A 17647-nucleotide genomic window follows, 5' to 3' on the forward strand; every position below is an offset into this window, starting at 1 on the left:
GTATTTGTCACGACACTGAAAGATATCACTACTATCTTGTTTCCTATTCTTGGTTCCATAACAACACTTATCATATATAGAATCGTGAATTCAACTTTCGTTGTCAATCTAAAGACATCTTTGGTGAATATTCTACAAATATCACGTGTTTGTCACGTAATTTGCTGCTTGACCTCACCGATGTTTGATCCACTCGAATTCTTTTGAGGTAATCCGAGTTTAACGATTTCTAACCCTAAAAGACTTGGAACAACTGTACCTTTACAAATATTCCGGTACAAATCTAAATACAAGAAAAGTAGCCAAACTAAAATTTGTATTATTATATATGATAATAAACAAATGCATTGGATAAATATTATTCTTCGCATCGGCGTAACTTTAATCACAAATATCGTATACACAATTATAAATTTATAACTGCAATGTCCAACTCAAATTTTCCGTCTACTAATTCCTTCATCGTCAACTGCACAAATTAAAACACAATTAGAAAAAATTTGATATAGTTGCATTCATTATAAGATAAATACCATAAGAGATCTATTGTTAACTTGAACAAAAGAGCAAAAACGAAATTCTAAAAATATTTATATCAGAAATAGTATAACTGCAGAGTCCAACTCAAATTTTCATCCATCAACCCTTCTATAGTCTACTGCACAAATCAAACATGTGGTTAGAAAAACTTATATAATAACATTTAATCCAACATAAATTGCATAATCCATTGTTAACTTGAACACACAAAAACAAAAAATCTAAAGATATTTATATGAGAAATAGTAAAGCTATAAAATACAAAATCAAACATGATCTTGTAACTTACAAGCCAATTTCTAATAGTTACCAATTAGGGGTAACAAAGGGTGTTTAATATCAAAAACATGATCTTGAACTTGATTTAGGTTGTTAAGGACATTACCAAAAACGTTAAAATGTCTAACAAAAGTTCAGACATGTGTAAATTGCAATCTAAATAAACATCATCAACTCGGATCTTCTGTAAACATTGTTATGCTCATCCTCTAGAGAAGGGTATGCGGCAACAAGAGCATCCTGAGCTCCAATATATAGTGAGTTATAAATCTTCCAATACACCTCTCTAACTTTTCGGGCGGGGTGGAACAGCCCTTGGAGACAGTAATTAAGAACAACAGCAGCACCTAAGGCTACCCTCATCCCTTCAATGGCTTCCATCACAGCATTTATCACATGTGGAGAAGTTTCAAATATGTTTGGCCAGACATAGTTCAGCAAGTGGACCAGCGCATCCTCACAACCCAAACCAGCCACTCCCAGTGCCATGTGCTTCACGGCAGATGCAGCTGTCTGCCTATGAACCAAATCCCTGTCCATAAGAGCATCCTCGAGCAAAGGAGTCACGGCGTAGATGTAGTCCTTTCCCATTTCACCAATATACTCAAAGAGGAAGGAGAGAGACTTGAGAACTCCATTTTGCACATTAAGCTCAGGCACACGGTACTCATTCATCAATGCTGGCAAAACTGTGAAGGGTGAACATGTTTCTGCAACTATTGCAATGGCCACAGTAGTGCATACACGATTCTGCCTCTCCTGCACCTTGAGATTATTCAATAGAGTTGCCAAGACATCCTGTGGTCCGATGGCTTTTGCAATATATCCAAAAGTGTTCACCGTAGCTCTACGTATTCCCTTCTTGTGTGCCTTAAGCATCTCAAGAAGCTCAAAACAGATCCTCATCCATTCCCTGGCCGGTACAAACTCAGCCCCACGATCAGCAATCCTACCAACAAGGTCAATACAGTTCTCCTGGACTTTTTCATGCCTGTTCTTCAAAATTGGAGTCAATCTGGGAAGCAAATCTTTAATAGGTGGAGTCATCTTCGTCATACCAATAACATTAACAATTGACTTGAGAGCACCCAAAATTGAACCTAGAACTTCTGGATACTCTTCTCCAAGATACTCATACAAGACAACACCAAGATGACCCATCAATTGTTCCTCGTGGCACTGCTTCATGACAACAGCAATCCTGGAAATGAGGTCTGCTGCTTGCTGCCTCACCTTTGCACTCTTATTGTTTAACCTCCACTTGATGGTACCACAAATCTGAGGAAGATATGGTTTTACTCTCTGCCCGAGCGAGTTTACAACCGCACCAAACCCATTAAGCATCACATTAGCATCATCACTGGTCTGCTCTTGGAAAGCGTAGAGAATACCATCAATCAAAAGCTCTTCCAACCGTGCATCTATGTCAGATGATCCCAAGTTAGTGACCACCTTCTCAATAGTTTCCATGACCATTCGCCTGTAAGGTTCACTCTCATCTTTAAGATCTTCAACAACTCTTCCAACAATATCTGCAACACCGACCTTGTTTGCTATCTCAACCGTCGTCTCCACAAGTTGCTTGTAGTTTCTTCTATCCAAAGCCATCCTCCTAACCCAGAAGTTTCTGAAAAACTCAGGGAGGATATCAGTTCTAATATACTCAGCTTCCACACCCTCAGTGCTCACACACTGCTTCACCACTTTCAGAACAATTTTCTTCATTTCTTCATCGGGTGACTGGAACTCCCGAATCAGAATAAGCATGACTTCCTTAGTATAGTAGCTGGCATATAAGGCTTCCATCAACGGAATGATAAACCCAATTGCTTTCAAAAATGCAGCCAACACCTTACCACGGTGTTGCCTAATACCCTTCCACAATGGCTTCAACACTGAGTCAAAACTTTCAATACCATAAGGGGCAGATGCCTCAGCAAGAGCAGCGAGAGACAATGCAGTGATTGTCCTCACCTTCTGATTCTCATCACTCAGACCATGCTCTATAATCTCCACAAGAGATCTCAAATGGGGCAACACAGCACAACCAATTAAAATGGCAATCTGCTGCACAATCTTAATCCCAGTGTGCCGTGCTTGCCATGATTTCTTACTCTGACAAACAGCTTTCAAGAAGGGCAACAAAGCAGGAATACCAAGAGCAGATGCAACAACACTGAAAGCCCTAGCAGTAGTGTTCCTAACATATTCATCAATGTTATCTATGTCAGGCCTCATGGCAGCAATCATAGTGGCCAGTCCAGCAGCTTTACTAAGATTAGAAATTATTTCCCTCCCCTCAACACGGGCATAGTAGTCTTCGTCAATCAAAAGGGGCTCAATAACAACAAGAACCTTATGCACATAAGGGCGAACCAATTCATCCAACTTATAAAGAACTCTATCAATTACCTTGACCAAAAGATGCCTCTCCTGGTCCTCCAGAGTAGGCTGCATAAGCAACGGCAGAATTCGGTTAAACAAAGGTCCAGCACCAAACTCACGAGCCTTATCAGTTAACTGTCTCAAAGCCGTTTTCCTCTGTGGAGGCGAGCCATTCTTCACTTTAAGCAAAAGCTTCATAATCTTCCTCTCTTTCTGCTCATCTGGAGACAATTCCTCTTCATTTTCTTCATTCAACAAAGCACCAAAATACTGATAATCCTCAGGTTTCATGAAAGGCAAACCACCAGGAGCTTCCTTGGGAACATCAAACTGCTGTCCGCGATTCTCTTCGGGAATTTGATAAAGCGGAGTCCCCATCGGAGTAGGAGTAGCGAGAAGCTTCCTTGCAGGTGTTCTAATAGGCACATAAGACGCCGGAGGATCCAAAACCTTATACCCTTCTTGTGGAAACATAGCATCAAGCTCTTCATCAGTCAAAGGACGATTCCTCTCTTCAATATCCCTCTCCCACCTCAACAAATTATATTGCTCCGGGGTAAACGAACCTTGTAAAGCACCAGGAGTAGGAGTAGCCAATTCAACACCACCAACAGGAGTTACACCAGGAGTATAAGCAGCAGCAGGTGTAGCACCAGGTAACGGAGTTGCACTTCCCATAGTAGCAGGTGTTTCATCCCATCTTGATCTTTGTCTCTTAGGAGTTGGAGTAGCCATCCCAGAAAGCTTAGGAGTAGCATCCCAAGCAGTTGCACCAGGTGTAGCACCAGGAGTAGCACCACCAGGAGTAGCATCAGAATCCACCAACCTCCCCGGCGTCGGAGTCTCATCCCACCTATTCCTCCTCCCCGGAGTCGCATCAGTGACTCTCCCGGGAGTCGGAGTCGCATCCCACCGTCTCGGTGTCGAATCCGGAGCATCCCAATCAGAAGTTTTAGCTTTCTTAGCACCACCTTCATCCTGAGATTGGTCCCACCTGTTCCTCCTCTTCTGCTGTTGCTGTTCCTGAGACTTCTCCGGAGCAACTTTCTTAGCTTCTTCCTCTTCTTTCTTCTTCTTCGAAATCGCCCTCAATGTTTCCTCCTTCTCCCTCTTCAACGCTTCCTCTCTCATAATATCAGCATAAGTCCTCACAGATGGATCCGGCGTCTTCTCTCCAGCAGCAAAAGCATCATGTCTATCCGGCGAAAGGAGTTGATTCAACCTACGTCTCCGGTAATCATCTTCACGATCAATAATCCTCTGAGGCTTACCAAATCCGATACCTCCGCCGACATCGTTGTCGTTGTCGGCGGAAGGCATGTCTAGGAAGTGAGATTTAGGGCCGGTGATTGACGCTATTCTTCGAGGAGCTTCATTAACGACGGGTTCAGCATTTTCTTCGTCTTCGTTAGCGGGAATTGAAGTGTTGTATGAATCTTTATCGCTAGCACCATAGAGATCGGTGTCGAAGGTGAGTGAAGTGAGAGATGCGAGTTGTTGTTCCATCTTCTTACGCTCATCTTGCGTCTTCTTAATCTCTTCGTCGTTCGACGCCATGATTTTGGTTCAGCTTCAATTTCAAAACCCTAGATATGTATTTTCGAGAAGAAGATTGATTTCACGGTTTTGTTTGTGTATCTTCGTTGAAACTGATTTTCACGCTAATGTGTGTAAAAGTATATTGAAAGGGAATATGAAAAAGGAGAGAGTGTAAAAATGTAATATCATGCCTAAATATTTAAGAAACCGACCTACCTATTGGACTTTGGATAGGGTCCACTTCAATTTTTTCAAACAAGAAAGAGGACAAAAACTAATACAAATTCATCATAATCCTCCTTCTTCTATTTAGAAGAATCGGACGATGAGTCGGTTTGAGTCGGTTTGAGTCGATTTTTTAGGGTGAAAGAAGCCTTAGTAATCAAGAGCTCGTGTCAAGAGGCCATCATATTGGTGACCAGTATTGTTCCTATCAGGAATAGAACCCTGTATTCTCCTAATCTTCGTTCATTAGCGGAAGTCATTTACCACTTAATGGTTCCAATTTGTCCATCCCTAATTTTAATTATATGTTGGTTTAATTAAATATTTAATTCTTTAACTTAATATATAAAGTTTGGTCCTTTAATTAATAAAAGTTAATTTTTTTTTCTTTAAATCGAACTTCGTTAGTCAATTTAGTTCATTCCACTTTATTTTAACTTTAAATATCTAAGGTGGTATAATATTATTGACTTTATATCATAAATTCTATTATTTTTTAAAGATTTAACCATTTGGTCGGATTAAAAAATATCAAACAATGGGACGTTGAAGTCTGTGAAATCTAACAATAAACCATCAACTTTTTTCATCTCCATCCCCATCTTCAACACATACATATTAAAACTCATAAAAGCTTAAAATAAATTTGGAAAAATATGTATCATATTCAATATAACAATCGAATTAAAGATTCTTATTATTATTCTTCATTAATGAGAATATTATTCCACCACATCACTTTTTCACTTGTTCATCAAAATCACATCAATCATCATCATTAACCTCATGTTTCTCTTATCTCTTTGAATCATCTTTGTTATTGAAAATCTGATATATCTAACTCAAAATTCTCAGCTTTTGACCAATCATAGAATAAGAGAATAATAAGAGAAAAATATAAAATTAAAGTTTTAAAATGAAAATCTGAGAAACCTATGCAATATGAGTTTTTAATTAAAATTTGAATTTCTAACAAAAATGTGAGAAATCTTGTAATTTAATGGTTTTTTCATTTGAGAAGTAAATAAAAAATCAAAGAAGAATAGTAAAAATAGAAAAAAAAGAAAATGAACGAAGAAAACGGGGAAGATATATATATATATATATATATATAAAAAAAAAAGAGAAAGAATGGATCATTATTTTCTTCTTACTAAAAAATTCATTATCTTTTTCTCTGCATTTATGCATCTAACACGCAGTTAAAATTAAATGGGTTCATTGTATTTGTAATGTTCAAGGAATAAAAAATGATGGATATGAGATCGTGAAACCAACTTATACGGTGAAGGATGCTTTCGGATGCAACAGAACGGAAGAAATGACCTACAAGGCTATCACTCCAAGAGCCAAGTCAATTCATGAATCCAAGTTGTGGAGTAAGTTATGGAAAAAAAATGTATCAACATATTTGTCGTGGATACATTATATATGACAGACAATTAGAACTACCTCATGTTTTATGGCGATGAACATGGTGGTTCGTTAGATCATATCTATTGATGGGTAACCACATGTAGAATGAATCGAGTATAAGTGTAATAGTTGTAGGTGCACTAGACCTTCAACCCTTTTGTGGATATGCCATAAGATGGGTAATTGGGTATATCTATCATTAGGCATAAGTTCGACGTGGAATAGTTGCCCCATGGCTTAGTAAAGCACAACAATGGGAAGTTTTTCAAAACTCCAGGATACCTTCGACCTAGACGGGGGACTTCGCATTAGGTTCCATGTTTGCAGAAGTGGACAATATTTGGGGAACCATAATGGGTGACCTTGGGGTTTTAATGTATTAAATGTTAATCTTATCATTGAAACATATTTGTATGGTTGTTCTTACATGTGGCCCCGGGTCCCTAGAATAGGGTGAGACGTTCCCCTTTAGGGTGCTCAAGGGCACTCCAGTGTCGTTATGACCTCGAGGTGAATCATACCGTTAATTTTTGTTTGCACACCTTCCTTCATTTTAGATCATTGATTTATCTACCTCATTTTACTATATAAGTTTCATTTCTCCTTTCAATTTGGTTTTCCTCTTTTTGCGTAAACTCTATTTTTCTTATTTTCTTTTGCCAACTACGATTATTTTCCTTGAGTTCTGAAGGTGTGTTGCTTTATTTTTCTGTTTTCCCTTTGGATTTTATAACTTCCATTGATATTCACGCTTTAGAGTGACCCTTCATCATACCTTTATTTTCATATTTCCAATTTTCTCCTAGTACAATTTCTCTCCCTCTTGTTTACTTTTATCGCTTCCTAATCATTCTTTTAACAATAGCTAATGTAGAAGATGAAACTGCAAACATTGTAGAGATAAAGATGTTATCTTTTGAATATAGTTTGTGTCATTTATGTTCTCGTTGAACTTAGCAAGGATTATACTAAAAGTGTACTAGAGACAAGGATCCAAAATAATATCTAAATGGTGGAAAACGTATGATTGGTTTATGATGAGAATGAAATAATCTGAGTTATTTATTAACCCTTTATTTATAGGTAACCTACAATTATGTATTTTGATTTGTCATCTTGGGAATGATTGGGTAACATATTTCATATAATATTTGTGATTGTGTATGAGGATCGTGATTGGTCACTTTTGTATTATAACTAGTTTTCACGTGAAGGCGGTTGACTTTCCTGTTTGGGTAAAATGATCACTCTCCCTCGTCCTACTTATCACAATTGGACATATGTGTTTGTTCGAGTTATGTTCCATGCCCACTAAGGAGTAGAACTTGGCTTCACAACTTCGTCTCTACTTGGTATAACGATTGGGTATGTCTCATATAGGCGTAGTGAGCCATAAGTATTAGTTTAAAGGCAATGATTGTGCAACTAGCATAAGTTTGTTTGCCTTTAGGTTCATATCAGTTCACAACCCCTAAGTACGAGGCCTAATAGAGATGAAATGTTTGATAACATTATTCCAATCAAATGATGTGTATAAGGATCGTTATTGGTCATTTTTGCATTATGATATGTTGTGATGTTAAGGTGGACGACGTTACTAATTGAGTTGGACTTATGAGTTATTGAATTCAGGTTCCATACTAACTAGGGAGTAACGGTTGGTCTCACATCCTCGCCTCTAATTAGTTTGATAATTTGGCCCAACCTTTATAGAACATCCTCTAAGTATTAATAAAGCACATGCTTCTACATGTAACATAAGTTCGAGCTTGTAGCCTATTAGGTTTTATACTTGCTAAAAGTACAATACATGACAACCCCTAGTTATTAAGGGATGTCATAAACCTTAAAGTTTATTGTGTGGAACCTTTTTTTCCAGTTGATATGCTTTTAACAAAGGACATTTAATTTTGATGATGAGAACTAATGATAAGTCAGGCATGAATGATTAAACAGATAAAGATGGAAACATATCTTTAGGGTTTGATAAACTTGATGATATGATGATGGCAAACAAATAATACAACTAAAGCCTCGTCTTAAGCCACACAAGCATGTGTCAACATAAAGAATGATATCCCACAAAGTCTTGAAGTTATATGGTGATCTTCTAACTTAGTATTAGTGATATCCTATTTTAGTAATGAGTGAACGATTGTAAGTCAAAAGGACTTTATTGTAAAAATGTGTGGCTAAAAGTACATACACCAAAACATTTTTCAATCTGCTTTATCAAAGAAAACATTTTAAGAAATGTTTTGAAGTTATGCCAAATGAGTTAGGAGCTATTAAAATAGCTAAATGGAAGACTTTAGCTTATCTAGTTGATTAGGTCCTTTGTCTTATCAATTAATTTAGTTCAAACTTACGTTTCAAGCAATTTAGACAGCGCCTTAATGAAGCGCAACTGGTATATATACTTTGCTTCCTTTTATGGAACTTACAAACACTTATTTATATCTTCTAATCGATTAGATTGTTACAAGATGCGTAAAATGAAATTTCCTTTTTTAGTCAACATCATGCCTATAAATAGAGGTTATATTTCTCGTTTCAAAGCATCCATAGTCGTGTTTTTACACCTTCATCTCTCTCTCTCTCTCTCTCTCTCTCTCTCTCTCAACATTTCTTTAACTTTCTCTCACTATGTTTTTAGCCTAACTGTTTTTGTGAGAAAAGTCTTTTTGTAAGTGAGATCATTTTTGTAATTCAGGAATGGGTAGAATTGTAAAATCCACCAAGGGAACCTTTTGCATATATCTTGGTTGGATACTGTCTAATTAGGGATTTGTATAGGTTAAAGCTAAAACCGTAAAATGATTTTTTTGTGGATTGGGTATTTCACTCCTAGTTTAGGTTGGAGATCAATCTGCATAAAATATCTTTGGTTCTTAGTCGGCCCGATGTTAAAACCAAGATAGATTGAAGCTCAACCCCATGTTAAAAGCTTCACAAGTTTGAGACCAACATGGTGTTAAAATCTCACTGGTTTTTAGTTAGCCTATGTAAAACCAAGGTATTAAGCTCAAAGGTTTTGGAACTTAAAGACTAACCACTCAAAGGTATGTGTTTGTGGAGAGAAGACTAACCGCTTCAATCTATCATTTGGGAAGGAAGATTGACCCTTTCACTCTCTAGCTTATCATGAAGAAAGTACACAAATGCACACATTTATCCTTTGATATATGTGATTGAATATTAATCACCATTTCCCTTGTATGAGGGGGGTCGTGAGTCTTTCCTGCTAGAAGCTTTCAAAGTATTATTGGAAACTCTTAAGATCAATTATTTGGGAGAAGAGTATATCATTTTGTTTTTTATCGAACCTCTATAATTCTTAGTGTTCCTCTTTTCCATTAACTCCTTTTATTTTTGCAATTTATTTTCCGCATTTTATTTTCCCACTGTTAAGTTTTTAAAATATTTTTAAACTCTGTTTTCATCTCCCAAAGTTTTTCAAAACCAAGTTTTTCTAATCCACACAACTCACCCCTCTTTATGTGTGAAGTTTTAAGTCCAACATATTGTAAGGTTGAGAGCTAACTCACATAGAATGTGAGAAACTCTCTATATATGGTTTTCTGTATGAGAATCAGACTGTCGCCTTCAGCTATAAGGCTAAGATATTTATAGTAATCTTGAGCTTGAATCCTACGCTCCATTAGGAATATCAACCACTATTGAGGTCAACGTTAAGGTCGGTGAAGTCAACCCACATACATCATTTGTTTGATATCTTCCTTACCAATACCATATTAGTCAGTCAAGATGGATATTTAACCTCTTTTATGAAACTGGTGTTTGTCAACTTCTGTACTTCCTCGTCAATAACTACTATTTTTCATCACCAACCTTGGGATTCCTTTGAGATATTGGATTGACAACGGAATTAATGGCAAGACAATGACACATCACTCTAGTATCTATGTTTAGCATTTCTAAGGGCGCCCAAGTGAACAAGTTAATGCTCCTCATGAGCAGGGTGATCAACTATTCTTCTTCATATTGAGACATAAAAGTGCCTAAATTGGTGACTTTATGGTCCAAGGGGCCATTTTGGACCTCTTTTAAGTCTTCCATTGCGGTAAGCCATTCATTTTATGTCCTTAATATAGGGTCTCAGCTTGTTACATCGGTGCCATAGGCGTTTGGGTCGGGGTACTGTTTACCATCAAAATTGGTAAACAAGCACTAGTCTTCCAAATTCAAAAATATTTTGGTCAGTCGCAAGATCGACTAGATTGATCTTAGGACATGTGTTTTTGTTACTTTAGGTTTTGTAAAAGATGAACATTTCGACAATGTTCTTGGTTTTAAAACAACATTCCAAGTTAAAGAGTAAATGCAGAGATATAAAGGGACAATGTAAAGAAGGCTTCAAAGTAAAATTGCAATGAAGATAAATGGCGAAATTGTAAATGATTTCATAAAAATATAAAAATATGGTGATCATACGTACATTCTCTCAGCAACTCGTTTTCTCAATACGCAGATACTTAGAGTAAATTTGTGAGTTTTATACAAGATGGAACACCCCGAATCCTAAACATTAAGACTTCTATTTATACTAATTCGAAATAATTGTAAAAAACGGTCTCTTCTCCAAAAGATGACACATTTTCGTCTGCATGCACTTCATTATCCATAGTTTTCCACGTGTTTTCCTAAAGAATCAGATGAGGCCAAAAAACAGTTATGAGACTTATTTGAATTCACGCTTTGTCAAACACAACTCCAATCGAAATGCCTCTGTTAAATTGCAGTTTGAACCCAAAAAAATTTCTAAGTCCCAAACCAACATTTCCATATACGCAAGGGGTTTCCTCAACTAAAACTCATTTTGTCGAAAGAATCATCTTCATGTATTCTTTTCATAATTGGGCTTTCTAGTTCATTTCGAACATTTCCTCAGCGTCGAAATTCCTTCTAACAAATTTCCCCCAAAAAATGTTGTTTTCGACTTAATGAAGAAAAAGACATTTTTTTAGAATGTTTCAACGTAACATCATCTTTTACTGTTATGACATCATGGTTATCATGACCACTTTTCTTAAAATGTCTCATCAAGGCATGCGCAAATTCCACTTTAACTATCACGCTCCTATTTCCTAGGAGATCGTGGGTCACGCCAACTACCACCATCCACTCAATCTTCCTTCAATCGAACACGTGTCTCACGATCATCATCAATCATTAATGCTTGAAGTGAAATGTTTTATCTTCACTCTACTATAAATAATCCCTTTAAACTTCTTTTCTATTCCTTCACTTTTCTGAGTTTCTAACACTCCCAAGTAAGAAAAAAACTCTTCATTTCTCTCAATTTCAAACCCATATTTTCTTCAACAAATCTTCATCAACGACGTCAATAACAAAAAGCTCCAGAGAATCCAAAAAACAATCAGCTCTTGCTCCAATTCACAAGATTCTTGGCCCAACGATAGTGGAAAACCAACAATATATCCCAGAACCTCCTCTTGAAGAAGAAAAATGTTGTATTTACTAATCTCAAATATTAATCCCCATTTCTATTTCTGGTACAAAACATGCAATTTTAGGTCCTTTACCATATCTAAATGTTAATTATGCAAAACTTAAGGATTTTTTTCCAGCATACCACTGTAACAAACCCATAGCTAGTAAGAAGAAAACTAGGGTTAATACTGAGGTTACAGAGAAACAAACCACGTCTTTGACTAAGCCTATAAAATATCCTATAAACTCAGACAATATGAATAACTTTAAGGTATTTCGCTCTTGCCCTTTGTTCAAAGATCCAAAAGATTACCTAGCTTTGCTAGCCAAAGTAGAGAAAAAGAAAACCCAAGTCTGGAAAGACATGGGAATCTTCGACATGATTCAACTGTCGAAGGTTGGGCCTGGATATAACCAAGCTATGTTAATAGCTTCCTTGTATTTTTGGGGTAGTACGCATAACACCTTTCACCATCCTTGTGGGATGATGACCCCGACACTCTTCGACGTAGCCGTAATTACTGGTCTTTGACCAACAAGAGAAACTTATGACCCCAACCTCATAGCTGAAGACACTATTGGCTTCGATGGTAGTCGAGCCACTTTCACAAACTATCACAAGAAATACGCTGAAGAAATATCTGATGTAGCGCATATTGCATTCCTCACACTCTGGTTATCCTAGTGTGTTTTCTGCTCAAAGTTTATCCAAGTAGCAAAGAAATATTTGCCCATGGAAAACCAGTTGCATGTTAGGCACACACTTTACCTTAGCCATGTGATCTTGGGTTGTCTCTATGAATCCTTGGGAGAATGTGTCTACACCTTTAAGAAGTTTTGTCTTGGGTCGAATCCACTACTCTCTGGCCCATACTGGTTACTTCAACTATGGATCAATGCCACCTTCAAAGCGTTATTGCCAACACGCAACCCTGTAGATGTTTAATTGGCTGCATTGTATGGTAAAACACTAGTTGGATTCTAATGTCTTGACTGATGTCATGACATGCTGTGGAGATGATTGTTTGACTGCATTGTATGTTAGATCATCTAACTGTACTCTGATGTCTTGACTGATGTCATGACATACTTGAGTAGTTTGCTGCAGGTTTAGCTAATACAGGATCTATTGAATGTCAAACTGGATGTTATGACATTCATCCCTGTGAGCAGATACTGAGGACTAGAACAACTGGTGTTCTTTAATAACTCAGTATTTACCTCCAGTCTGTTTATCAAGGGGATAACAGACCTGGCACAAGACCTACTATCTGAATGTTAAACTGGGTGTTATGACATTCATCATTGACAGCATATGCTGAATAATAGGCAGGTTGGTTGTCTGCTACAGTTCAGTATGTATCTCAGTCTGTTCTTCAGGAGAACAACAGACCATGGCATAAGGCCTTATGTGTAAATGTCAAATTGGATATTGTGACATTTATTAATGTACGCTGAAGTATGGACAGATTGGTCCTGTACAGTACAGCGAATTTGTACAGTCTGTTTTCAGGAAAAACAGACTCAGCATATGGTCTATGATGTGGAAGTCAAACTGAATGTTGTGACATTCATTCCTGACAGCATATGCTAAATTGTAGGTTGTTTAGTTTTTCTGTTTTAGCATTTTTCTCAGGCTATTCTTCAGGAATTCAACAGCTGAGCTAAAATCTAGGAAACTAACAACTAAGCTATAATTAATGAACCTAACAAATAACCTATTTGTTAGTACCCTAAGATGTGGAAATTAGGTTAACATGCTTGACCTTAATTTCAGGAAATACAAGTACAAGGCCCAAGTGCTGCAATATAAAAGGATGGATATCCTTCATTCAGAACTCGGGGATTTTAGGCGTGAAGATTTTATGTGTCCATCATACTTCACTGCTGTATTTTTGTGTGTCTTGTATTAGGTGTATCTTGTGAGCCAAGTTATTATCACTGAGATGATTGCATTGGTATAGGGTGTTCATTGAGTTGTAAGTGTTGTGTCACTCTAAGCTTCTAAGCGTGAGTGTTGTGTATCTTGATTAAAGCTGTTAAGCACAATCAAAAGTTGTTTGAAGTGTGACTTCACAATTGTCTTTAATCTTAATTAAAGGTTGTAATCACTGAGGTGATTGAGGGGGAGTGAGTAGGAACTCTGATCTTAGTGTAAGATTGAAATTGCATTGGGTAGGTATTAAGTGATAGGGTTAAACAGTTGGTTTAAGGTCTGAATTAATACTACTAATAATGGATTTCCTCCCTGGCTTGGTAGCCCCCAGGCGTAGGTCATGTTGGACCGAACTGGGTAAACAATTCCTTGTGTTATTTACTGCACTTACTTTTTAAGTTCTGCATAATTCTTGTCTGCGTAGAATTGGATGTCATAACAACCCGTGTGACATCGAAAGTCTGTTAACTAGAATTTCAATTGGCATCAGAGCAGGCACCCTGCCTGTTAATTTCTGGGTGAGATCTAGGGAAGTTACTTTCTAGTACCATGGACAAGGATGTAGGACACTCAAATAGACCACCCATGCTGGATGGTTCTAACTATGATGACTAGAAGCCTCGTATGATAGCCTTCTTAAGGTCTCTAGATAGCAAAGTCTGGAGAGCTGTCAACAAAGGATGGGAACATCCAACGAAGACAGGTGAAGATTGAGTAAGTGTGCAAATTCCTGAAGAAGAGTGGGACAATGAGCAAGAGGCATTAGCCCTTGGAAATTCTAAGGCCTTAAATGTATTGTTCAATGGAATCAGTAAGAGCATCTTCAGACTGGTGCACCACTGTGAGCTGGCTAAGGAAGTTTGGGATACCCTCAAGATAACTCATGAAGGTACCTCCAAGGTGAAGATATCTAAACTTCAGATGCTGACCACTAAGTTTGAAAATCTGAGGATGAAAGAGGATGAGATTATTCATGACTTTCACATGAATATTCTTGAAATTGCCAACACCTCTGGTGGCTTAGGTGAGAAAATGGCTGAAGAGAAACTTGTAAGAAAGATTCTCAGGTCTTTACCTAAGAGATTTTCCATGAAGGTCACTGCAATAGAAGAGGCTCAGGAGATCTGCAATATGAAGGTGGATGAGCTCATTGGTTCTCTCCAAACCTTTAAAATGGGCTTGTGTGAGAATGTTGAAAAGAAGAACAAAAGCGTAGCTTTTGTATCAAATAGTGAAGAGGAGTCAGAAGCAGGATATACTGGAGGTGATGAAAGCATATCAGAAGCCATAGCCATGCTTGGGAGACAGTTCAACAAGTTCGTGAAGAAGATTGATAAAAAAGGTAGACCAAATGTCAAGAACATCTCGTTTGACATCAGGAAAAGATCAACTTCTGAAGAAAAGTTCAACCAAGGCAAGGGAATCCAGTGTCATGGATGTGAAGGTTATGGACACATTAGAGCTGAATGTCCTACTTACCTCAAGATGCAAAAGAAGGGGCTATCTGTCACATGGTCTGAGGGAGATTCTGAGAGTGAATCTGAAGGAGAATCTGCTAAACATGTCACTGCACTAACTAGTGTTTGTGCCACTGATGATGACTCAAGTGCAAATGAACTGACCTTTGATGAACTTGCTGCATCATATAAGGAGCTATGTGTCACTAGTGCAGAAGTGCGTGTACAAGGAGAAAAGCAGAAGAAGCTCATCAAGGAGCTGGAGGATGAGAAACAGAAGCATCTGACAGTCATAGATGGTCTAAATGGTGAGATAATCTTGCTGACCTCCAAGCTGGATCAAATGACGAAATCCATCAGAATGCTAAATAAAGGAACAGATTCCTTGGAAGAGATCCTAAAGGTGGGACAGAAGTCTGGAACCATGTCTGGGTTAGGCTTTGTGAAAAAATCCTCAGCTGAACTCAAACGCTCAAAGGCTAAAGTTCATAAATTCAAGAGGAGGTCACACCCGATGTCTCAACATCAGGGAACCAGGATGAGTAACCATCAGAAGAAGAAATTTCAGCGATGGAGATGTCATCACTGTGGTAGGTTTAGCCATATAAAAGTCTTCTGCTACAGGCTGCATGGTTATCCTAACACAGCTCTAAGGGCATCTACCAGAGAAGACTGGTACTTTGACAGTGGCTGCTCAAGACATATGACTGGTATGGAGAATATATTGGTGGATATACAACCTCACACTACCAGTTATGTGATCTTTGGTGATGGTGCTAAAGGAAAAATAAAAGGTGTGGGTAAGCTGGACTGCTATGGAGTTCCAAAACTGAATAATGTGTTGTTAGTAAAAGGACTAACTGCTAACCTCATCAGCATAAGCCAGCTGTGTGATCAAGGGTTCTATGTTCAGTTTACTAAGGAGCTATGTGTTGTGACAAATGGAGATAATCAAGAAGTTATGAGAGGATCCAGATCCAAAGATAACTGTTATTTGTGGGAACCTAAGGTCTCAAACTTTTCCACAATGTGCTCCTCAGCCGAGGAAGAACAGAAGGTGAAGTTGTGGCATAGACGCCTTGGTCATCTCCACTTAAGGGGAATGAAAAAGATCATATCCAAGGAAGCAGTTAGAGGAATCCCAAAGCTGCTTATTGATGAAGGAAGATTTTGTGGAGAATGCCAGGTTGGCAAGCAAACCAAGATGTCACACCCTAAGCTGGGACATCCTACAACTTCCAGAATTCTGGAACTGTTGCACATGGACTTAATGGGACCTATGCAGGTTGAAAGTCTGGGTGGAAAGAGGTATGCATATGTGGTGGTTAATGACCATTCCAGATACACTTGGATAAGCTTCATCAGAGAAAAGTCAGATGCATTTGATGTCTTCAAAGAACTGTGCATCAGACTTCAAAGGGAAAAGGACAGTTGTGTTGTCCGAATTAGGAGTGATCATGGTACGGAGTTCAAAAATTCCAAGTTTGACGAGTTTTGCTCGTCTGAAGGAATAAGTCATGAGGTCTCCTCTCCTATAACTCCTCGGCAGAATGGGATAGTTGAAAGGAAAAACAGAACTATTCAAGAATCTGCCAGAGCTATGATTCATGCAAAGAAGCTCCTTATGCACTTTTGGGTTGAAGCTATGAATATAGCTTGCTATGTTCACAATAGAGTCACCTTGAGAAAAGGAACCTCCTCCACTCAGTATGAAATATGGAAAGGCAGAAAGCCCATTGTGAAGTACTTTCATATCTTTGGAAGTAAATGTTACATTCTCACAGATCGTGAATAGAGAAGGAAAATGGATCCCAAAAGTGATGAGGGTATATTCCTAGGATACTCAACTAACAGCAGAGCTTACAAAGTGTTCAACTACAGGACCAATGTCCTGATGGAATCCATAAATGTTATTATGGATGATAAAGAGGAAGGAATCGATGCCATAGAGGATGTTGGAACATTCCTTGATACTTCAACAGACATACCAGTCAAGTCTGAAGAAGTACAGGAGACTCCTCCTGAATGTGAGGTAGATGCACCCACCAAAATGCCATCTATCAGAATTCAGAAGGACCACCCTAAGGATCTTATCATAGGGGATCCCAATAGTGGTGTGACTACCAGATCAAGGGAAATTAGCTCAAATTCTTGTTTTGTATCCAAGGTTGAACCAAAAAATGTGAAAGAAGCCCTGACTGATGAATATTGGATCAATGCCATGCAAGATGAACTGGAGCAGTTTAAAAGGAATGAAGTGTGGGAGCTAGTTCCACGACCTGAAGGGACTAACATCAATGGTACCAAGTGGATTTACAAGAACAAGTCTGATGAGAAAGGAGTAATCACTAGGAATAAAGTAAGACTAATGGCTCAAGGATATACTCAAGTTGAA

At 38.0% G+C, this 17647-nt stretch overlaps 1 protein-coding gene across 1 annotated transcript; it reads right to left on the bottom strand.

Annotated features, from left to right (window-relative positions):
• Positions 1-751: 751 nt before the first annotated feature.
• Positions 752-4927, bottom strand: LOC127084494 (uncharacterized). Its single transcript, XM_051024956.1, has one exon. The coding sequence runs from the start codon at positions 4759-4761 to the stop codon at positions 976-978; it is 3786 nt and encodes a 1261-aa protein (XP_050880913.1). The 5' UTR covers positions 4762-4927; the 3' UTR covers positions 752-975.
• Between the last annotated feature and the right edge of the window lie 12720 nt (positions 4928-17647).

This window comes from Lathyrus oleraceus, chromosome 1, assembly GCF_024323335.1.
Source record: "Lathyrus oleraceus cultivar Zhongwan6 chromosome 1, CAAS_Psat_ZW6_1.0, whole genome shotgun sequence".
Lineage (NCBI taxonomy): Eukaryota > Viridiplantae > Streptophyta > Magnoliopsida > Fabales > Fabaceae > Lathyrus > Lathyrus oleraceus.

What these genes read in the sequence shown, in the direction of transcription:
- LOC127084494 (XM_051024956.1), bottom strand. Translation starts at nt 4,761, where the DNA reads ATGGCGTCGAACGACGAAGAGATTAAGAAGACGCAAGATGAGCGTAAG.